At 39.4% G+C, this 24,368-nt stretch overlaps 1 protein-coding gene across 6 annotated transcripts in view; it reads right to left on the bottom strand.

Annotated features, from left to right (window-relative positions):
• The window catches only part of SAMD3 (sterile alpha motif domain containing 3), a 40,504-nt gene that overhangs the window by 4,246 nt on the left and 11,890 nt on the right, over positions 1 to 24,368 (bottom strand). For 5 of the 6 annotated variants that reach the window (XM_038131712.1, XM_038131710.1, XM_038131709.1 and 2 more), the window contains 4 exons: positions 19,447 to 19,632; positions 19,061 to 19,145; positions 12,883 to 13,050; positions 297 to 500 (listed from right to left, as the gene is read on the bottom strand). In XM_038131712.1, coding sequence (XP_037987640.1) covers positions 297 to 500; positions 12,883 to 13,050; positions 19,061 to 19,145; positions 19,447 to 19,632 — 643 coding nt within the window. The remainder of the gene's footprint in view (positions 1 to 296; positions 501 to 12,882; positions 13,051 to 19,060; positions 19,146 to 19,446; positions 19,633 to 24,368) is intronic. The other variant, XM_038131713.1, reaches the window with a different exon arrangement.

Genomic DNA, 24,368 nt, shown 5'->3' on the forward strand with positions numbered 1-24,368 from the left:
CTAGCTCAGTTAAATAAGATTATCAACTTGAGAGGGTGATGTAATTTTTTTTTTCAAAGCAGGGAAGGAATACATCAAGTAACACCAAATAGTGACATTGGTGGTATGTGTGGCATCTTTAACTCAGAATTGAACTGATGAACCTTTTAAAATGGGATTAGCTTCAATACGAGTTAGATTAAAGAGAACATTGCTGATGGATACTTCAGTGGAAATACCCTATGAAATACATGCCTACAGATATATCACATCTATACCACAGGATTCAATGTCATTATTAAAAATAGTTCTGTTACCTGATAAGGGCATCTTAAGAAAGGAAATGTTCTTAGAACATCTTTTAAAGGTGCCTTATTGCTGATCATCTTTCTTCGTATTTCTATAGTCGCATTCATTCTGTTATCCACTTCTTCCCAGTTCCTCTGAGTTTTCATATATTCTCGATTAAGCCACTTAATATGTAAATCCATTGCACTGCCTTTAAGATGAAGAGTTTCTTCCTATGAAGAAATAAAGGACAGAATTGTAACAAATCAGCCTTTTTATCTGATTATTTAGCTTTTTTAGCTCGTGTCATTTGATGTGACCTCTGTGATTTGAGTGTAGCGAAGCTCAGCAGAAAGGGTAATGTGGTTTCAGTTCCAGCTCTCTGAACTCACCCTCATAATCTAAGTTAGACTAAGGTCTGTTTTCATATAAAACTATACCTGTCAGCCAAGTCCCCCAAGCCCAAATTGCATATTTGAGGCTATTAATGAAATTCCTGTTCCTGTGTCTGGTTCGTCTCATTGTGGTTTACTGGAAATGAGTAGTCAGTTCTAACGACAACTCAGTATTTAGCAATATTAACTCTGTATTACCAAGAGAATTTTAGTATTTTCCTCTTACCCATACAGGTCCTAAAAGCAGGACAACAAACTTTCACATTTATGCAGCTGGAATTTTTACCCCCAAGGAGACCAGCTGAACAAAAAAACCTAGTATTGAAAGCCATTATTTGAGCAGTTTGACTGTTAGTGTTTTCAAAAAGTATTTTTGTATGTGAGGATAGTTAACAACCTTCCTCAAAATTATCGTTATTGTCCCTGATGTAATTCCAAAGCCAGTAATTACTAAGAGGAGGGGTGGCTATCCAAAACAGTGCACCAACTGGAGTAGCCTGAATGCGTGTAGCTTATCCATCAGTGGACACAGTGAATTTGCCCACTGAAGCAAGCTGAGGGACATAGAGATGCACAGTTGGTACAGTTTCCATCCTCGGGCTGCATTGCCACTGGCTTTCCCTGTCTGTGTTGTCACTGATGCAGCTGTGACTACACGTGGGCGATCTGTGGGTCAATGCCAGAGGGAGTTGAGACACTTCCTAATGTTCCCCAGAACATTTCCGACATAGAGCTGTGAAACACACAACATCCCAAACCACTTTGCGGTGCTCTGCATGTGCAATTAAACTTTCCATTTTAATTAACGTCCTTCTTTAAAATCATGCATGTGATAGTCCAAGAATGGTTGCACAAAGTACACAGTGAAAAACCCGCCTCTCCTAGTGTATATCCATAGATACCAATAGCCATTGGCATCACAGAAGAAAATAAGATCTGCATGCAGGACAGATACCTAATGTGCCTCCTGCACAACTCCCTGGCCCTTGCTAGGGTTCTGTACTTGCACAGTCTGTACTCTTTCTAAAAGAGGATTTCAGTCTTCATTGTATTACAACAGCAGCGTTTGTTTGTGACCAGCTTACGTAGGCATTCCTGGCCTCTTCCTCGGAGCACAGGAGAGGAGAAGAGGTGGGGAGACAAGTTAGAACCATACCCTCCCCTACCTGCCTGGGAGAGGTGCTGGGAAAAAGTATAAATGATGAGTCTTTGGTGAGTTCATCAAGACTTCACTTCACTGGGGTTTGTGGACTCCCAAACTTTATATTTAATAGCCTTCAGTCTTTATAGCTATACAGCCTTCAGTAGATTTTTTTTTCTCCTTCAATTACTTCTCCCAGTCAGTTTTCCAACTCTCATAAAATCATGTCTTCCACAAAATCCTGCCTTAAATGTGGCAGTTAAACTATACACTGTCAGAGGAAATGCATTTATTTGTTTTTCTCCTGCTACTTCTGCCTCCTAATTATCATCCTGGATTCAAAACCTATTTACCATCTCCATGCCACTGTAGTTTTACAGATATGTCATATTCTGTCCTCAGCCATCTCTTTTCCAGCCAAGACCTTTCTAAGCTATTTAATCATTCCACATATGGAAGCTTGTCCATACTTTCAATTATCCATGTTACTGTCTTCACAAGTTTTCTAATTTCACTGGAGTTTTTATGAATATGTGCAAAGTACTTGTTGAGATGTACTGGAACACCACAGGGGCATACAATGCATTGCCTTTTGTTCCTTTCTTAAATAATTCTATGTAATCAACTTGTTTTTGTTTTGTTTTTTTGACTGCTGCTTAGCATTGCACCAGATATTCTTTGGCCTAGGTATAAAAATAACATTTGTGAATGGTACTAATAAGCTCAGAGTGTTAGCTATAAGTGTTGTTAGGACTGGGTTTTCTCCTTGGTGCCTTATTTTCCATCTATCAGAAATGAATTTTTTCTGCTGGGTTTTTTCCCCCCGCAATGGGGTCCTTCTGCAATTCTTTGGTCTTTGTCTTTAGTATCCTTGGTAGCATCACAAAAGGTAATCTGCCAACTAGTCTACTTTTCCCATGTCATTTAGAAATATATTGAACTGCTTAAACTAAGCATTCATAACATTTTCCACTGTAAACCCCAACCATTTCTGCATAGCTTTGTTTGTTCTATCTTTTAACTTATTATCCATTCAAGATCCTTACTGTTTATCCCCTCAGATCATATCCTCTAAGAGCCTTTGAAAGGCATGTGCTAAAATCTCTTCTGAATTTAAAGTAAACTATATCAACTGGATTGCCTGTGTCCTCAGGGTTGTTGAATACTTCAAAGAACTAACGAATTTGTGAAGAATTAGGTCTGTTTACTGCAACTTTGTTGATTCCTTCCTAATGTTTCCTCTTGGGTCTGCATTACAGTTCTTGCCAACTTGGCCAGTGAAGACAGAAGGTTTTTTGGTCCATATGTTGTCTAGCTCTCTCCTGAAACTCTAGAAACTGGCATGCAATTAGTTACCTCCAATTATCTAATATGAGAAAAATTGTACATTTTAGTGAATTACAAAATTATCTGTTTGATCCTTAGACACCACTGAAAATTTTGTGCAAGTACTTGATCCTGCAAATGTGTTACTGCTCATTTTAGTGAATTATTCTGTCCCTTTTATTGACATGCCAGTCTTGAGACAGATGCCTTGAAGAATGCCTGTGAAGAATGGTCCCAGTAATGTGATCATCTGAACTCACCTACTGAGAATCCTTGCAAAATCTATCTCATTTTTCTGGTATTTCTGGCTTTATATTCTGCCAGCCACCCTGTACCTAGGGAATGCACCTTGAGCACTCCTGTCCCTTAGCAGCATCAGGCTTCTTGCTTCTCACTCTGGGTGAGAAATCCTCTATAACCAGTGCAGAAAAGGCAGAAAGCCACAAAAAAAAAAATTCTGCGTCCATCAGATCACTCAGAGTCATCAGAGTTTTGTTTTGCTTCTGGTGTGTCATTTCTGCAAGCTTCCTGCATCAGCCTTTGATGGTTTCTGGTATGAAATTTATATTGGTTACTACTATGAATACCATCCTAGTAGTCACATATTCCCAAGTGGGCCATTCAGCTATTCCTTATCCTGCTAACTTGCCCTAAGTTGGACAGGCTGTCCCTTGTTTCACTGTGACCAGTGCACAGAACCAAGGGATGACCCATTCTTGTCAGTCTCAAGATACACACGGTTTCTCACACACACAAACTTGGGCAGTTGTTAGGGCTTTTAAAATTACATTTATGTTTTTATACTGTGCAAGAGCTAGCTTGAAGTCCCTGACTCCAAACAGCTCTTTCACTACTGGTTTCTCCTGTGGGTCTGCTTTCAGGCCTCCTGCCCGTAAAGCAGGGACTTCTTCAGCCAGCTGATGTGGAACATGGTGGCTCATTCCCCGAGGGCCTGTCACCTTCAGTGTCTTACTTGCAGAGACAAGAAAGCAAAACAGCTCGACCCAGTGTGCTGCAACAGACTGACTGACTGGGTTGCTTAGAAACAAACACGAGAAGAAGTTGTGACCTTTACGCCAGCTTCTCTCCAGCCCCCTTGCAAGGCAAACACAGCTTGATTTGATGGACTTTCTCTGTGGTCAGCTCTGTCCTTGAGAGCTAGTTTAGCTGATGATATTATTAATTAGCCAAAGGAGACCATTTGACATTTTCATCAGTGGCAATCACAAGCTACCAATAAAAATATGAGGGTAGTATAAGGAAGAATTGCTGTCATAGCTATTTATTAGGGGGGAAAAAATGGCAATGGAAGCCCAAACTTGGTAGTGTAAATCATCTGTAACCTGGGAGTAATACAAGCAGAAGTCAGTATTAGAATTGGTTGCCTTGCAGTGTTCATCCTGTTTAAAGCAATCACTATCTGTAATCTTTCCAACTTCTTTGATTGTGAATAAGTTGGCTTTTAAGGTAAGTGGAAAGGTGAGAGGTGGCTTTCTTTTGGTGGAAATAAGTTATCTCAGTGGGATGCCCTTTTGATTGGAGAATGATTCCAAGTGTCATTTAAAATATTTTATAGCTAACTAACATTGCAGGAGGAATCTGGGTTTGGGATTCTGGTTACTGAACTGGCTTATCAGCTCATCAATTCCTTATTTGGGGAGGACTCTAGATCCTCTCCACTTCAGCCATCACAGCGAGAAAGCCAGTTACAGCACAGCAATATTCCAGTAAAATTTGACCATAAGGTTAAAGCTCAGTTATTTTGATAATGTGCAAAACCAATCCTATCTAGACCAAAGCTGGGATTTCTTGTCTCAATGTCTGAAGAAGCCACAGCTAACAGTTCTGCAGGTATACCGGACAGAACTAAAAAATTAGCCTCATTAAATGAGGACTCTTTACTTCTTGAGGTCACCTGACCCCTCTGGCCAGATTTTCAGTTGTGTCACCAGTAACATCCATTTCAGTTGCATGCTTAGTTTATAATGTAAAGATGTTTTTCACCTTTCTTTTTAAACAATAACATTTTGATTAAAAAATATTTCTGGAACAAACAAGAATTTATCTCAGTGTGTTTAAGTAAGAAGCTGTCTTATCACAAGTGCACTCATGAGAAGTGCAGCAGAACAAAGAAAAAGGCAAAAGGATGTGGAAAATAAGTTAATGAGGTAAGCAGAGGTACTCATTCTGCTGGATTCACTTTCAAAGGGTGACAGCATTAGGAAGCCCATCCCTTAGTGCCCATGCCCGCAAACACTCTTGACTTCTTGGCATCTCAGGTATTTGTGACTGAAGACACCAAGTCTGGGAGCCACACAGGTTGTAAGGCTCTGTACCCACGCTCCAGATGCCTTTTGACTCTGACTCCTCACCTGCTATTCATGGTTCTACTTGGAACCATATGCAAGCAGGCTGTGTTAAGATGCTCACATTAAAGCAAGAAAACATACAAAGCAAAAACTACTAGACTCCAAATTCCTAATTCCTCCTATCTCCTGAAGCAAGAAGATAGTAATTTGATTGGAGGCAGATTTCTAAATAAAGGCCTGATTCCTAAATGTTCTTTTGATGGATCTTGATTCTTCCCAAAATACAAGATTGTATTAGCACCTTCTTGAAAAAAGCCCCAGCTAGCAGGGGACCTTTATGAAACAGTGTCACAGCCAAGGCAGTGAAACTGCTACATCAGTTTGTGAGGAGGGAGGGAGCAATTCTTATGCATGATGTGATCTCCAAGGTCTAAGCTTTTAGTTACTGTTCAAAGCCAGCATCATAAATCGTAAAGGACATGAATGTTAACACCAAACATGACTGCCTAATCAAAGAGTGATGAAAGCACCTCTGGTGAGGACAGCAGACAGCTCTTTGCTCTTTACATGGGTTTAGAGCAATTGCTGAATGGTAAATGTGGCCTCATTGTTGCTAAGGACAAAGATAGAGATCTCTTTTTTGATGAATGCCAACAGGACCTACTGGCTCCTCAGTTTGAGAGAGGGAATTCAAATAGGAGCAGTGGAGTTAAACATGAGGACATTACTGCATGCTGTCAGTCTGCTCACTGCCAACCAGTGATCCAGGTTCCTCACCTGGGATGCTCTGGAGATATTTCTTTGAGGCAACTCCTTTGCATGGAGATTAATCTGACTGCTGGAAAACAATGTGAAAAACATCTGATGGTAATGAGAACCATCTCCTGGAACAGTGGTACTGTGCAGACAGGTTTAGTGGCATCAGCACTGAATGGGAAGTCCTTTACCACCATACATTAGGACTGGGATGCTGATAGGTAGTTGTGTTGGTACAGCCCCTGTCTTTCATTATTATTGCTCTTGTTAGCTCCCCAGAAGCTGCTAATAATATTTCCTTTGAAAAACACATTTTGAATTTTCCTTGCAAGATGCCAATGCATATTCCAAGTCATGTTATTGCTAAGAGCATTGATGTTGCTAACACTTCTTGATTGCTGGTTCTACCTGCATTAGTTGGCATCAACACTCAAGGTACTTACATAAGAAAGCCTGATGGTAGTTAGGACTCTTGTTTGGAATAATCTTTTTCATTAATTGGCTTTTATAACTTCTTCAGGGTGAGAAGCAGCTTTCACAGCTCCTTAAGCGAGCATAATCTCTGTGTCTTGGTATTTTGGACCTCATACAGACACAAGGCATCATAAAAGCATAGTGTACAGAACAGGTTTTTGCTACCACTGTTTTAAGGAACAGCCCTTTTTTCTGTGGTGACAATCAGGGTCATTGGAATGACATTTACTATCATGAACATTGGGCCATTTTATATCAGGAGGAGTAATCAAAACAGGCAATGAGAGAAAGTGAAGGTCTGCTCAAAAAAAACCCCCAAACACTGGACACTGATCTGGAACAAGTATGAATCTAAAAAGGCAGGCTGTAAACTGGGCACTGCTCAAGGCCCATCTTCTCATCCTGGATGGTGGGAGAGAATTGAGAAGGCATCAAAACCATGCCCCACCTCTCACATGCAAACACTGCACACAAAGACTGGGGAAACAGCATGGACAGGCTGCTTTCAAGCAAAATGAGTGTGTAACCACCAGGATCCACATTGACTTGTACTCCAATTAGATGTTTAATTAAGGCAGGCTTTGCTTTAATTACACATAATTAGCCTTTTGAGCCAGGCAGGCAACTACTAGATCTATGTGCCAGTGCTAACCAAAAACTTTCAAAGTCACATAAGTCAGCCATTTCTGACCACAACAACTGCTTTCTGATTTTGTACACTGCATAAACAAGATGAGAGAAATCTGTTTTCCTCTACCAAGGAACAACCTGTGCTTGACAATTTAACTCACAGAACAATGAAGACAATGGCTGACACAAATAAGAAGGTGAAGTGCAAGATGTATGCCAGGGATTTGTGTTTAAAGCTTTTGCTTTGACTTAAAAGCATTTCAAAATATTAACTAAGCAACACTACACGCTCAAAGTTTGATGTATGCACATCAAAGTTTTAGTGGAAAAATCACATTACAACGTTCAGTACAGCCATTGAATGATCATTTACATATGCATGCTCACATTCCGGCTGGGAAACATTCAAACACCTAATTTGGAGACCATTAATCTTAGAGGGAAAGGTGCTATCACCTCTGTTTAATTTGTGCATGGCATTCTCAGTATAGATGGTACCTAATGCTGTACCTGCCAATAGTGCCATACGATTGAGCCAAGAGAATTTCAGCATCTCATACACAAGCTGTTTATCCTCTGAGAATTTTACAGACATTTAGCTCTCTTTTTCACTTGCTGTTGCCTTATTTTTCTCATTCCTCCCTTTTCCTCCACCCATCATTTTCCAAATCCTATTCTTTCTAGAGCCCTTGGAATCTTGTTTCAAGTTTCTGACTCCTGCAGTGGCATAAGATCACTGACAAACATGATGTTAGTTATCACCTCAAAGAAAGGCATATCCCTAGGAAATGTCTACCTTGCCTAATTTACCTAACCTGAGATAAAAGAGACTTCATCTCAGGGTAGACTTCACTCAGTCCTGACTCCTCCTTTAATCAGAAGAGACAGTTTCCAGATAAAACCAACAGGGTAAATTTCACCATTCTTGTACTGCATGATACCACCCAAGCAAGCACAAATGGTGCTCCTCCTGGGCCAGGGGTCTTCTCTTCTGCTTTTCATTTAGTCCTCTTGGCACAGAATTTTCACATTCACCAGTTTCAAAATTCCTGCTTATATTCCCTGTACAGGAATATCAATAGATATCCAACTTTGTGAGTTAAAGCTTCTGCAGAATCCTTCCACTTCTCCCAGTCAAAGTTCTCATCAAAGTATTTCTTGTTTCTATCCCATTGACACAGAAAGAAGATGGTGTGCCAGTGCCCCCTTTATAAATTGTTTTCATTTTGTTATTCCTGGCTCTGATGGGTGTGGCAAATACTCCCATTTATCTGCAAACATCTACCGCTATCTCAGCTGACATCCTGTCAGAGCCTGTTTTTCCTTTTCACACCTAACTCCAAATTTATTTCTGTGACAGCTTCAGAGAAACCCTGATGACCTCACAAACAGGCTGTCATAAGATGTAAGAAATCAGGAGCTTTAGAAGAGGGACTGTACTCTCTCTCCATTTTGTTTAATATCAAGAACTACTAGCAGTCTTCTAGCCTGTTATATTCCCTTACATTTCAGGAAGCTTAAGATACCCTTGGGTAGTCACTTTGCTGAGATATTTTCTTATTTAATGCCTGGGATGGATTGAAGGAGCTTGATCTAGCTGCATACGGCTGGATACATACATGCAGCTATTTAGTGGCATTTGAGAGGTCATAAGAGTATCCCAGGAGCCTCTGGAAGTTGCAGAATATGATACTGGACCTATGGGAAACACACACCTTTCTGAATTGGCAGGTTAAGCCATACAGGGTATCTGGGGGCTTTTCCATTTCTGTATTCAGCTGAGGTGATAGTGAAGTCACACACATTCCATGAACAGCACCACTTGAGACTGGCAAGATTTCCAAACTTAAAGTTCTGAAAGGGAAAATTTGCTCTTTGGTCAGTGCCCCTGGGAAGACTAAATAGTGTTTGAGCCCTAAGCTCTCGAGGTATGCTAGCCAATCATCAGCTCTAGCCCCATTTCCTTCTCCGTCACCTTTTGCCTTCTGACAATCCTTTGGCCAAGGTCCAGGAAGGTCCTATCTTTCTGTTTCTTCTGGCTCCCCCAAGTCCAGGGCCCTTCCCATTACAACTGGCAGGAGGTGGTTTCCCTCACAGCCTGAAGGACCATAAACCAAACAAGTCCTTAGGGCAGAGGAAGGGATCTTGATGCTAAAAAAATAATAATGAGACCAGTCAGAACAAGCCACTGAATGGCTGGTTTAGCAGTAATCCCACCCTTGCTGTGGAGGGGAGACTGGCTTGCTTTTCTTATGTATTTTAACAGTGGGATCACCCTTGGCATGGAAAGTACCTTCGATTTGCAGCAGTTGAAGGTCATTATCATTACAAAACACTATCCCCTGGATTACTGCAGCTCCCAGATATTTGTCTGACTGTGGAAAATGACTGAGAAGGATTTTCACACCACAGCCATAAAATTTGTTGTTTATGGAGGGTTTCCTGATAAAACTCTGAATATCCCTCAGACACAGAGACTCAAATTAACGTCTGCCAGGCACAGTCCAAGCTTCTTTCCCCAGTGATGCAACCAGATGGATATTTATAGGGAGCATCATTGAAATAAAAATCTCCTTTAGTGACAGACACCTCTAGCATGGGGTTTATGTGCTTACTTATCATCATCCTACTGCCCTGCACTTCCTCAAGACTTTTTACGTGATGCTAATCACTAGAAAAAAGAGTGGCTGCTCTTCAGTCTTGTTTGGATATAATGCTCTGTAATAAGGAATACATCAGCAGATGTTTTAAAGAAACTGGAGGAGAAAGACAGATGCTGCACCTGGAAGCAATGGCCTGCATGGGAGTATACCCTGCCGAGTATGCTCCAGCTGCTTTTGAAGGAAGGATGCCTGCTTGGAAGGTAAAGGGGCTTGGGCAGTCCAAGGGGCAGACATCATCTGGCTCAAAACATCACAGGAAGCTTGTCCTAGCAAGCAGCTGGATTTTCACATGAAAAAGTAAAAAGATTGGTTAAGGATTTTATTGGTAGTAATAACTTTATTACTTTTCTGATATAAAAATAAATGCCAGGTATAACAGTGAGACATTTCCTATCAGTAAATAATCTTTTTATCAGTTTTATGCCATTAACAATCCAAGACTATAGTGACACAAAGCACACATGACAGGGTGACAGCTTATGCTTGCTCAGAAACCAAAGCTCAATACAGAAGTCAGCCGTGTGACTAAGTAGGTCATCTGCTGGGAACAGATGTGCTCTCTCATTTGCATAGCTCTGCCAGTCGGCTTTGGCCTGTAATGCCCTAAATGTCCTACTCTGCCTAGCTAAAGGAGAGTGTGGTGGCCCAAAGGGACTAAGAATCCTTCACTGACTATTCTCCAAAGGTCTCCTTAACCTGGAATTAATTTCCCCCCATTTTACCTCAATTATTTTGATGTGTTGGCTTCTAGTTCATACAAGGCTGATTCATTCTTCCAGTCATGGAAAAGGGATGAAGAAAAGGGGATTTGGCTAACAGCAATTTGAATATAATTTGGGTTTGCCTGTGGTATTGGCTTCTAGATAAAATATTCGTTTTTGGAGACTAAGGTACTCTAACAGTTTATATTTTTTGTAGAGTAATCAGTGCAAAGGATGGGCAGGAAAGTGCCTTTATGTGTGTTCCTAAATGTACAAAATGAAAATCCCCACTGCTTTTGTTAAAAATAATACTAAACATTTTGTTCCATTTTGCAGATACGTAGTGACATAATTTAGGATCTCAGAGTCAGACAATGCTGCTTTCAATGTAGAAACACATTTAAAACTAACTTTTGATTCCCTCAAAATTATGGAATACATTTTTAATCCTTAATAGAGCCCACAAGTGTTGATTCTTGCATTTATATTTGTATTATATATATATATATTCAGGATACAGGGAAAATGAGAGAGAGAAAGAAAGAAAAGTTGTTTAGGGATATTCAGTGTCCTCTCACCACCTTTAAGTTTAACCCTTAACTTGCTTACAACATTCAGGCTAGCAAAAAAAGGCCTAGGCCTTTAGAGGAGATGCAATATTTTTCTTTAATTTCTAAAGCAAACAAGGGTGACCAGTGATGGCCTCGGGCAATGCAGTTAAAGAGTGGTGATTCCTGGTCTGCAGAAGCACAGCACAGTGCAGTTACACCCTCTCTACAGATAAATGAAGTTTAGCGTGCAGTCCCTACAGGATCACTCCAAAACCCTTCTCAACGAGCTCATAAGACAGAAAAGATCTACATGTGCCCTTTCCAAGCTTTAGCAGATAAAGGGTGGCTAACTCTTAATGTGCACACAAAACCAGGAGCTTATAATTTCTTCTTTACTGGGTGTGAGACTGTTTATTGCTTTGCACTGAAGTCACAGGTTTCTCACTTCACACATGCTGCAAACCCTTCAACTAAAGCAGGCAAGAAAGGGTGTGTTTATTCCTGAACATATTAACCCAAAGGTAATAAACAGAAATTACTGAAATTTCTAAAAACTAATGCAAACATGTATTTGCATTTAGTATAGGAAACTAAAGCCACCTTCAATCACAATAAATGCAGATATATTGAGCAATATATGCAGAAATGCATCCAATAAACCACTCTTGTTCCCTAAATACAGGGTCTGGTAAACAGCAGGATGAACATGGATAAGCTAAAGAAGATATGTAAGTAGCTATTTATCACATTTGCACAATTGTTTAAATTCTACTATGTTCTAATTCCAGCACAAAGAGGTGTGTGCAGTATTGGCAAACCTGGAACCTTAATGAATTTATGAGAGTGTATAAATTAATTAGTATGCCTCAGACACTTACTGGGCAGTGATAACTCTCTGAATTCTCCAACTAAAGGAATACACAGCAACTGCATAAAAAGATTTGTAAACATGCCTATGTATGTCACACATCTACACAAACAGATTTTATATAATAAATGTGACAGTAGGATTTTTGCTACCAGCTCAAATACCTCTTTGCATCCTTTTTTGTACAGAGGCTTCAGCTACTAGACATAATTCTCTCTTGTTTTTACTCTAATTGGAGGTATACAGTTGAAAGCAGAACAGAAATACTGCATTTTAAAAAACAGACAGTATTTTCTGTCCAATTTACAGCTCTAAATGACAATAAATGTGCAAGGTGTCCAGTATCAGGTTTAGCTCTGCTGTTGATACCTAAAAAAAGTCAAGGGTCTGGCAATATGACAAGCTCTATACGAAATGAGTTTAAATGTTGTATTCTCAATGTAAAAGTGTTGTTATCATATTGCAGAGTCCCATACCTTCTCGGTGATTTCTCAGGGATAGTTCTTCTCAACACTGCTCATTCTTCTTCAAAGCCCAGACAGCAACTGACTCTAGGTCCCAGTTCTCCCTGTCTTATAGGACTGGTCTTCCTTATTGGTTACAGCTGTGAGTCAAGCCTGTTTCTGATCTTGGCTAATTGGCCTGGCTGCAACTCTTTGGGGGTAAAGCTGCTATTTACACATTTCTCATAGTCTATTCCCACCACATTTAAATGGGATGAGATCTGTTCTCCCCTTTACTGGCTGGTGGCCTTGTTGTCAACAGAGGAGACTGAACTCAGTCCAGCACCAAAAATCTTACCTCTACCCGCCCTCGGACATCATCAAGAGTATTTTCAGCAAAAGAAGATTTTCTGCTCTGTCCCCTCCTGTGCCCAAACTTGCATTTGTTCCTCAGGACTTGCTCATCATCTTCAATGGGTCTCCGCACGTATTTGAAACGATCTTTAAGGGCCCGTTTCCACAGCAACTATATGGGGGGAAAACATAGCTGTCATTGCCAGTATCTGTCAAGAGTTTGCCCCAGCCTAAAGCAGGTCAGGTTTTTTTTAGCTAACTCTACAAAAAAGTGTTTGCCATTAAGCAGAAAAAGGCTCATAGGGCAGCACCACTGTTGGCTTCAGGCTGGAAGGAAACAAAAGCCCCTCTGCTAGATGGCTCCACAGCAACCAAGAGCTGGGCTAATGGCACTGAAGGTAACAGTAATTGAATCTAAGGGGTATATCTGTCCTAGGCTACCAGTGAAACTGCAGTGTTATCCATTCCTCAGCTCTTACTTTCTGCTCCATTCATGACCTTGGGCTGTGAAAGCAGATCAGCTCACAGATACAACAGAAACTGCTGTGGGGTTTGGGGGGGGTGGGGGGGGGGGGGGGTTGGTAATTTGTTTTTAGGATTTTTTTAGTTAAGTGTATTATTTTTCTTTTGCCTCTGGCAGTATCTGACTGGTTGCAGAGTTTCATAATTGTTGTGTCTAATAGAAGGGAGCGGGAAAAACACAGTGTGGCGCTACCTTTTGCTGGGAGCCTATAGTTATACTGCACCTACAGTATTTTTAAACTGAAGTCAAAACTGCTGAATTAAGAGAATCCTTTAAATAAGTCCTAGCATTTGTAAGACACCTCAAGGTATGTAAAGTGCAACTTAAAGGCATTTCTGCATTGCAAGCAGATGCAGGTCCTGTTTAATGCAGCCATTCATCACTCCTTGGCAGTCAAGGTAGTGCCCCTACTAAACTATCTTTTCACAGCCAGTCACAGTCCAACACCCAAGAACTGGAAAGAAAGCAAGCCCATCTGCATTTCTAGTATGCAAACTTCAGGCTTAGGGTTCTGCCAGGACAGAAGTCACATCACCATTAACCTAAAGATAATGACTAAATATAGAGTACAACTGCTTACCCAGTCTTCTCACAAGGCACAGGCACTGCCTCAAGATGAGTATTACACCTCAGCATCATTTTCAGGAGCAGTAAGGTGACTACATGCCTTGAAAATCCCACTTGTTGTTCACCTGAACCATTCAGGTCCCTAAATACATTTATAGTTCTGGCCTGACACATTTTGATGCAAACACTTTATTATATGCCTAGCAAAATTTATGCCTAGCTTGTTATTTTAAGGCTCCTAAGAAAAGCAGACAAAAACCTTAGTTTAATGCTTCTTTGAAGTGTTTAACAGATGTTATAATATTTTAAAACATGATCATTCCAGAATATATTAGCAGCTGACAATTTAAGCATCTCTGTAGCTGAGCTTCACACAGTTTCTTTCTTTTGAAAATCTTTATTTGGCTAGAAGATATTTTTGCTTATTCTCTCACAAGAGAGAATATGCTGACACCTATACAAGGCTTTAAATATCCCACAAAGTTCAAAACTTTCAGCATTTTCATTCTCCAGTCTCCCCAATAAATTAAGAATTTTAATTAAATCTATTTCTATAATAGGATTGTCATAAACTTAGGCAAGTCCCCTCTCACATAACTGTTTCCAGAATGAGACTGCAGGCACATATATTTATGTGGTTTCCCTTGTGGGTAATGCGTGCTCTAAATAGGATGCTTTTGTTACCATTTTTGTACCAACAATTTTATTTTCTTATCATTTTCCTGCTCTCCCCAGCTTCCCCCAAACACCATCCTGGGAAGGTTTACCTTCCTGGTAAAGGAGTAGGAGGATTAGCCTGTGTCTTTCTGACATAGGAGGGAAAGGATTACACACAGATTAAAATCAGTAATTTACTAGCAAATAATCACTTTGTGTGCAGCAGTTACATAAATCAGGCATGCCAACACCCTGGGCTTCACAGGCACCACTCTCAACCACGAGCTCACGGGAGCTGCAAAGCCCAGCCTAAAGGGCAAGTGGTGTGGGGCAGAGAGCCCTGGCTCTCCCTTCCTTGGGTCATGTTTTCATGGAACCATATGATTTTCAAAATCATTGGCTGAAATGAAAGGGAATAAGGGAAATGATTCTTTCCAAATTGTTGGGTTTAAGCTTTGTGAATTGGACACACACAGATAGAATATCTTGCAAGTCATCAAGAAGCAGTGTCATGCTGATTTGCTTTTGACTGCTGTGTTTATGACCTTCACTTTTTCTATATAAGATATTTGTCTGTAATTTACAAATATTGTACTGGTTACAAAATACATCATAAATTTAATAAACTATTTCATGATTAAATGAACACTTTTATTTTATTTTAAATCTCATATGTTAGTTTAGGATAGCATTAGGATAGTTCTGTAAGTAGAAGGAAATACCATGGGAAAATTTCCTCATGTAGTCACTTTAAAGCACTCTTACCAAAAGTTAGTCTTGGAATTAATTTCATTCCAGGTACCCTGCTTCTTAAATGAGTTTTACTATTTATTAGTAGAAATTTTTACTAAATCGTTATTTAGAATTTTTAGATAATTCTTAATCCCTGCTTCTAGACTGAGCTCAGAAATAACATTCTTTTAAAATTCATAGTACATAAGTGGCTTATTCATTACTTTATTTGTAAACGAATTTATTTAGGGTCATAAAAATTGTCCTGACTATACTGAATTGGATACTCTTTGAAAAAGGACTGATGGCACAGAAGCATGGTTTTTTTCATACTACAAAATTAAATGGGAATTTTTTTAACTGAGAAAACAGAATTCTGAATAATCTACTAATAAATCTTGGAACCACAAACTTTTAATGACCTCTCATTGCAACAGTATGAGATTGAAAATATTAGAATATAGTTCTACATAACACATTGTTTAAATTATTTGTTAAAAATAATTTGGAGGTGTAAGTAAGTCTTTTGGGAAATAAAACTCCAGTATTTTTGAAAAAAGTCCCACAAACAAAGCCCACCCAAAAAATAAAAACAATGTTCAAAGTTTTGCAAGTAATTTTTTTTCCTGTCATGAAAGTTCTGGTGATAATTTAGGTGCTCTTATGTTTAGTTTTTGTTGTTATTCCTCCATGTTTGCCAGAAATCCTTCCCTTTTCCACTTGTTTATTTCACTTCATTTCTGCAAAAATGTTGCAATAAAAGTGCTGACATTTACAGTTCAAAGTTTCTCCATCCATGTACATCAATAACATCAAGTTCTTTACATTCTGATTTTCTGCGCTCAGCCAGAAGAAAGTGTTAATTCTGGAATCCCAAGATTTCTCATGGGATGAGTTTTCCCTTTCCTCATCCAGGAAGCCCAAGTGCCTGCCCCTGCCCAGCCTCACAGGCACAATGGCCAGGGAGGAACCAGAACAGTTTCTGCTGCAGCCTTCCAGCAGCCAGCACACATCCATTTCTGGTGAAGGGCTTTAAACTGCAAGACTTGTGAGTTAAAGTTAAAATCACCCCCACCACTGGCAGACCTTCTCAGGACATCTCTTTAAGAACTACTGCAGCCTTCTGCAGAGCCCAACAAACGCTGTGGCTTCTCCTCCACCCCAAAGGCTGAGAAACTGCTTTCCTTTTGAGCATAACTTTAGAGTTAAAATGAATCTAGGAACTGAGACATGGCACAGCAATAAACAGCAGGCAATAAATGAATGCCATAAACAATACAGTGGTATAGAGCATTTTACATGGCAGAAAGATAATACTCAAAAGCTGAAGTGAGCTCCAGCACACCAGAGGGAACACAAAATTTGGTACTCCAAACTGTGCTCAGCCCTTTTGGTTTTCAAAATGTATGCAACAAGTTATTTTTCCTACAACTTTGAAAAGAAATTAGAAGTCCAATAATTGAAAACAGACTTGTTGGTATTTTAAATAGTCCCCAATGACTTTATGGCACTACCACTACTGGAAGCGATTATTCTCAGAGGCCGGCCCAGCTGAACTGCCATGTTTGGTGTGTTCCATTGCCAGCCTTACAAGACACAAAAGAAGGTGGTTATCTATGAAACAGACATTTGTGCACAGCTGGCCACCTGAGGCTCTCTTTGGAGTCCACAGAGAAATAAGAACTTACAGAGTGCTATTCCTCTTTTCCCAGTGTAGATACCAAAACCAGATTATATCAACTGCCTCCCCTGAAGTTTATAAAGAAATGCTATTTAACAAAGAATGTAGCTAGCATTTTAACAAAACTCTCATGTTAGTTTTCCTTTTCTACATTTACCTATCAGTCCCCTTTTCCTCTGAATTTTTTGATGGTCAATTTCTTAAATGTTTTCAATATACTATTTTAAAAGCCATAATAATAACAACAACTGTTTAATTACTATAGATAAGCAACTTTAAGGTATTCAAAACCTCTCAGTAATCAATATTTTACATCTTACATTTTAATACTATTATCAGGAACAGCAAGCAACAATTTTAGTCCCTTAATAGCCAGAGAAGTTTTAAAAGAAAAGCCTACAAAAATTTTGCTTTTTTTTGACTTGCTGAAGATCCTTTCAAGGAAAAAAAAAAGAAAGATTGTTTATTGTGATTTTTTTGCTGCTCATTTGCTTCTTAAAGGTATATGAATTCAATTTTACTGCAAGTCTTGTGATAAGTAGCTATGTATATATTGTAGAGTTTGTTTTAAGCTGTTATTGTTGTAACACACAACTGTCAGATCAAGAAAAAAATATGTATTTATAGTGCTTATGATCAAGAAGGAAGAACAGACTGCCTAACAGTAGGCCAAATAAAAAATATTAATTCATTCTCACACCCTGCTCCAAACTTAAGAATGCAGGCATGCACCTTTTGAGCAGTTTTTCCTGTCTCAACACAGGCAATGAAGACGGGCTGGATCAGAAAGTGGCAGACTAGCAATATTGCAAACTGCTAATTCCAGCTTCCTTGTTTACTTATTGCAGTTATTGCCAGAATGCTTTCTAGTAAGAATGGGGGAAAAAAATCAAAAGATAAAGAACAACCACTCTGAAATCTCTCACATAACTTCTGCCAGCACCAATTCTGCCATCCATGTGGAAAGTAATGACTATGTCCCAAAGAACAGAGTTATAAGTAGTTTCACTCAGCCTATGGTCCTTCTGCAATTAAAGCCCTTTGAAAACCTCGCTTAAAAATCTTTGTTTAAAAACAGTTTTAAAAAGTTAAGGCTGTAAAATTGTCTTCAGAACAAGCTGAATATCATTCCAGCTCCTCATCAGAGAGGGAGCCAGATGAAGCCACAGCATTACTCAGGACCCTGCCCAAGGACCACCACTGGGGTATTCAGAGAGGTATCCTGACTAAAAATTAGGACAGGCTGTTTCTCTCAGGTCTTTTGGCTCTCTCCCTTCTCTTTGAGATGTGTTTGCTTTCTACAGTAATGGCATGTGAGATATATATTTATATATGTTTAAAGCTAACAGTCCCCTCTGAGGCTCACAAGCTTTTACAAGATGGTATAAAAGTATCACACGGCAAAGCAATGATAAATGAAAAGGTGACCACTGTCCTCCAAGACCACAGTCAGATATTCTAGATCACAAGTGAAAAAAATGTAGTTCAAATTTAAATAATCTCCTTCCACTGCTTTCTGCTGTTTCCCCCAGTGACATTCCAAAATTGTTTTTAAATTTTTTTTATTAAATTAGAACTAGATTCTTTAAACCACTAGTGTTACTGCATGTTGTAGTTTCATATCTAACACTCAAACAATCATAATACATTGCAAGAGCATCGGTCACATGTTAGTCCTCACACAGACAATTTTCTAAAGATCTGGCTTGTTTTTAAAAATAGAAAAAAAATCAGATTTAATTTTATCCCTGGGCAGAAATCAGCCCAGAAAGAAAATATACCCAACAAGCAACCAGGGATTTCATCTACAGACAGGTCTGCATGATCTCATGGTAGCTTTGAGGTACAGCTATACCTGCATTAATCTTTAATTGACATAATGAAATAAAAATGTGATTTGCCAAACACAGCCAAGTGTGTGTGCTCTGAATAGAGTCAGCATATAAGAAATTGATATTGATTTCCTCTGAACTAGATGATTTTCTTGCGATTGATGATGTGGGAAAAGCCCACAATACTTACAAAGCCATTCCCATCTTCATCAAGGAATGGGTATGCCTGGAGCAGAGCATTGACAACAATGTTATATTGCTGACTGTTCGGATACCTGTGCAAACAAGATGGGATAGAAAAGAAATAGTGGGTTTTCTGGACAGTATTAAACACTGGAGTCTATGCTGATCTAGATTATTTCTGACTATTTCTCAGGCAGTCAATTGCCCTCCAAATAACAAAGGGCATAGCTTAAAGGCTTACATGAAATCTTTCTATTGGTTTCAGTAGGTGTCAGGCCCTTAGCCTCTTTTATTTAGGCAAATATATTAGAGAATGGCTTTACATTCATTTGAAAATTTATGTCTGCAGACAACAGGTAATGCCCCCAGATAAGTGTAACAGTGTTTACTCACAGTGATCCTTCCAGGTATTTTGTCATGTCTGCTTGTAAAAATTCAATAATTCTTATTCTCATACTGTGATCCGGGCATTTTTTTTCTGCTAATATACACTTGACATCATAAGGGAAGTCTGGCAAAACATAAGAACTTGCCCACTGCAACATCTTGTGTCTCGCAAAAAATGATTTCAGGTTTTTTCTGTAAAAGAAAAGATTGTATCACCACCATCACATCTTTCTTCTATGGAAATGCAGGCAGGAGGGAAAGAGAAATACATGGAAAAATGCAACACAAGGGAAAGTTATTGCTATAGAAATTCAAGGCCTGCTGTCTTTGTTTCTGCATAAAGAATACCTACAAAAGCAGCGATCGATACATACAGAGTGAAAAAGTAGATGTCAAATGTGGAATGTTATAACCAGCAGACAGTAGGAGGTGCTTCCTAACTGAAAGCAGAAGTCATTGGGGGCTTGCTACTGTTACAAAATACCTTTTTCTCTCTTCATTTATAGTATGTTTCCTCTCTAGTAAGACAAACAGCTTAATTGAATAAAATACTATACATGACATTATTTAAGGCTGTCTTCCCACAGGGGACGGCAAGGAGGGATGAAGGCAGTTACCAGCTCATGGAAACAAAGCAGACACAGCCCAGCAGCTCCTGTCACAAGAACACCATGACCACGGTTTACAGAAGTTGCACCCCAGCGGGGGTGAGCTTGAGGCAGGTTATCACCACTGGCTGCCCAAACCCTAATTCTGAAAGAACACAGGGAAAAGTGGGTCCCAACAGCCAGTTACAGTCTCAATACCTCCTTGAGCAGCTTGGTCTATAACTCTCAACCTTTCTGACCTGCTTATGCTGCCACACCACCTTGGAATTTTTTAATATATCTTGTGGGCTATCAAAAACTCGACATCCCTGGTATAACTGCACCAGTTCCAGCCCTACCACAAATGGCAATGCAGTGCTGAGGAAAAAAAAAAAATATATATAGCTTTAGTACTGTATTCTGCTCCCAACATCAGTAGAAGTACTCACAGCACAACCATTCCCCCATGCAAAGCAGGCACAAAATGGTCAAGGCTGCTGTCTTTTCAAGCTCACCAGATTTCATGGGACACAGATGCAAAGTGCAGTGAAGTTCTGTTTGCACTTTGCAGTCTCAAAAGAAGGCAAAGCTGTGCAGGAAGTGACAACATGGATATGTTGCTATGTTGCCATATACACAGACACATTCAGGTCCTTTTTTGGTGATAAATTAATATACAAATAGGAAAATAAAACCCAACTTAAATTCTGAAATCACTTAGAAAACCCTCCAATGCAAGCAAAGTGCAGATGTTGGATGTAGCATCAGTGAGCAGCTCTGCAGCCTTTAAGTTTGCACTGTGTACCTTCACCAAATTTCCTGATGGAAGTGATGTAGCACACAAGCTGCAAGTCACTACATAATGTTTTCAACATGCTACCATTTAAAATAGCTCAAAAGTGGAGAGAAGTTTAAAAATTACAGTACTTTTCATCTAAGCAGCACTGAAATTCCTTTTGTGGGTAACACCACTGAAGCCAAAAAGCCATTTCAAAAAGTGGCATGGTTTACAGGAGGTTCCATTTGGGGACACTGGACTACATTAAGCCACCTGAGAAAAAAAAATTTTCTTGCAGTTGGGATGGCTAATAATCAGGGAATCATGGCAACTGTCCCATCCACCAGTCCCTTCAACACTTGCCATGGCAACAAAAATACTTCAAGTTTCACTTATCTTCATTTGCCTTACCTAACATAAAATAATTCCTTACTCTCCAAACAAGACCAAAAATTCCTCTTGTCTCCACAGTGCATGAGATTAAATATTCTACTAGTTTTAGCTGGACTCATGGCTGTTGGGAAGTCATGTTAAACATGTGTTGTAATATTTCACAATAAAATACATGCTTGTTTGAAAAGAGACACAACTCCACATAAACTTTATCCCCAGAAACGCTCACATGCAAACTTGTTTAACTAAGAGAACAATTCTGTTCAGCTGTAATGCTGTTCTCTACAATCAAGGAAGGTTTTGGCTCTACACATAAATCCCAGTGCACGTACAGTTTTGAGATTTAGGTACGAATACATGTAGCCTGTTTCTGGTCATACCTCTTCTAGCTAACCTGAGGCAGAAATTAGATCAAAATCTCGAAACTGAAAAAAAAAAAATCTCATAAAAATCTCAAAATCTCAAGTTACATCTTTTCCTGTTTCTCTGTTCTTCAGACTTGATTCTACAGCAAAATCAATCCAATGGCTAGTTAAGGCAAAATTTCAGTGTCGCTCTTTCTCCACTGTCATGTGTTTGACTTATACCCCTTTCTCACTGGTACTAGGAATCCTGCAGCAAGTTACAAGGAGCTACAGTGACGAAGTTCTAAATTATTCTTTTCATTTCGTTTTCTCACAGTTTAAGTCCCCCAAATGACTTCTCATGCGGTGAAACATACACCAATTCAGATGAAGCAAGCTGGTCTCTCTATGCTTAGCTGCAGTAAGGAACTGCATCATAAGAAGCACCTCCTCAGCAAGGAGACAACTATTCACGGAGCTTTTACCACTCAGCTTTTGTAGATTGCCACTTTAATGTGCTCAGTCACAGTCCTGTCTCACACAGCTATTTCCTTCTTTGTCTCCATTGTAACCTTACTCTGCTCATGCACAGCATGTTTACTGAAACATGAAGCTATAAAACAGCGCTATTTTGGGAGGAGCCATTTGTCTCCTTCAGATGGAAAAATACCTCACAGCAAACCAGCCAACCAAACAAAAAAACAAACACCAAAAAAAAACTCACAAAAAGCCCTCAAAGACCCATCTATTTGAATTATATAACCCCTGGCATCCCTAATCCTGGGGAATACTTTGTTTTACTGCCAAAAAGACAAAGAGTTATACATTTGCAGAGTCACACAGACCATCCAGTGATGGTTTTAGATTACACTGGAGAGAAGAGTGGGGAGTAAACACAGCATCATCTCTCTAAGTTCAGTTCCATGCAGCATCACACAGACCCACAGAGCCACCTGCATTAGCTGCATCAAGTCAGTAAAAATAATCTTGGTATCAATACAGACAACTCAATCAAGATGGCTGTGTAAAGTGCCATAGATACCTAGAAACAAGGTCAAATACTAAATCATAATAAGACTTTGTTGTTTTTAAGCTTCTGAAGCATACTGGTAAGAAGGATGAGTTTCCAGCATCTATTTCGTTCATTTAGGGGAAAATGTGATTTAAAGGCCAACTTAGCATACACATAAATGGGCTGTGCAGCACAAGCTTTTCTTATTGTCTGATAAAGTCCATGAGCGAGACATCCATTGCTGTATCTTGTATCAGTTCAGATCCCATTTAGTCAGAGGACGTGGCAGTTAAGAAGAAATTTGTTGACATCTATGAGTTGCTCCCCTTTTGGTATATCCACACAAAACTCAGCACACAGGTGAAGTCTCAATACGTTCCCATCATTCACAAATGAACCTTTCACATGTCTACATCACACATCAGCAAGAGACTCTGGTCTGAAGGTTTGTAGCCTGGAAGAAAGTCCATTTCAACAAATCCAAGGAAGAAACAAAGGAGAAAAGAAGGAACTTGCAGATGTGAAAAAAAGGAAAAGTCTCCAGCTGTAAAAAAAAACCATTTAATTTCCCTAACACATGTATAATATGCTTTCAATTTTATGACAACATTTAAGGTTGCAAAGGCTATTTCCATCAAAAGGAAGAAATTATGATGGAAGATGAAATATCAAAAAAACTTTTCTTATTCTCAATAGTCAGAAAAAAGGGCTCTATTTTTCCATTCTCAATTCTGATATCTGTGCCTGAAAGATCCTCATGCCATTCTCTTTTAGTGCTTCATTGTCATTTCCAACTTTTGAGCACAAATACAAGGTTTCCCAGTTATTCCCTCAAGCCTGGGATTTGCAATCTACCTAGTGCTTGATGATGTCTTCTATTTTTTAGTTCCCACTAAACATAAGGACAGGTATCCTTTAGACTGAAAAAGAAGTTACCCACAGCAGTGTTTACTTCAGCAAGGCTGGGATGTGGGAGCTGTGAGATGTGCCAAAGCTGCCCATTTCCCAGAGCAGCTCCCACTTCAGCTTCCCCTGCAGTACCCCCTCTACAGAAACCACCACGTTCAGTACGGCCACAAAGTTACAGACAAAACTACTCTGCTTCCAAAAAAGTTTGTGAGATGCAGACACAACTTTTTTTAGAAGCAGTCCAGGCTTTTTGACAGTCTGAGGAGCTACATCACGTCAGGGAAGGCTTTGCACTTTCGCCTTATGCAAGGGCAGCAGTGAGTTGCAGAAAGGGGAAGAAAAAATGCTCCTCAGGGAATCTGACTGACAAAATTGCCAGTTAAATTTGGCCATTTAAAAGAAACAGGGTTTATTCACCCCTGTAAGATATGTTATACTGTATCCAAAGAATTTTAGGGGTTTTGGAATTTTTGTTGTGCTGCTGTTATGACTTTGCTAGACCTCAATAGGCAATGCAATTAGTGTCTTCTGCAAGTCATTTGTAAGACTTACTCATTTCTGGTGTGGAAAAGACATAGCAATTTATTTCCTTTTTCCTGTAAACTTCTGTGGAAAACTCACAGCACCATGTCAATAAATTCAGCTCTGATGACCTGAGGTGCACCAAAAATATGAATCCTGTTGTCTTGACTTTCAAAACATCAAGGCAACAAGAACAGACAATAGCTACTATTATGAGTCTTCCAGGTCTTTTAGGTTAGTATCCTTAAGTATCCTGCTGCAATAACAGAGACATGAAATGCTGTGTAAAACAAAAAAAAAAAAAAAAAAAAGTGGCAGAAATTCTTGCATCCACATAAATTAAAAACCTAAATTTAAAGCATCTCCCCCAAGCCCTGAACAAA

The sequence above is a fragment of the Motacilla alba genome, chromosome 3 (genome assembly GCF_015832195.1).
Source record: "Motacilla alba alba isolate MOTALB_02 chromosome 3, Motacilla_alba_V1.0_pri, whole genome shotgun sequence".
Classification (NCBI taxonomy): Eukaryota; Metazoa; Chordata; class Aves; order Passeriformes; family Motacillidae; genus Motacilla; species Motacilla alba.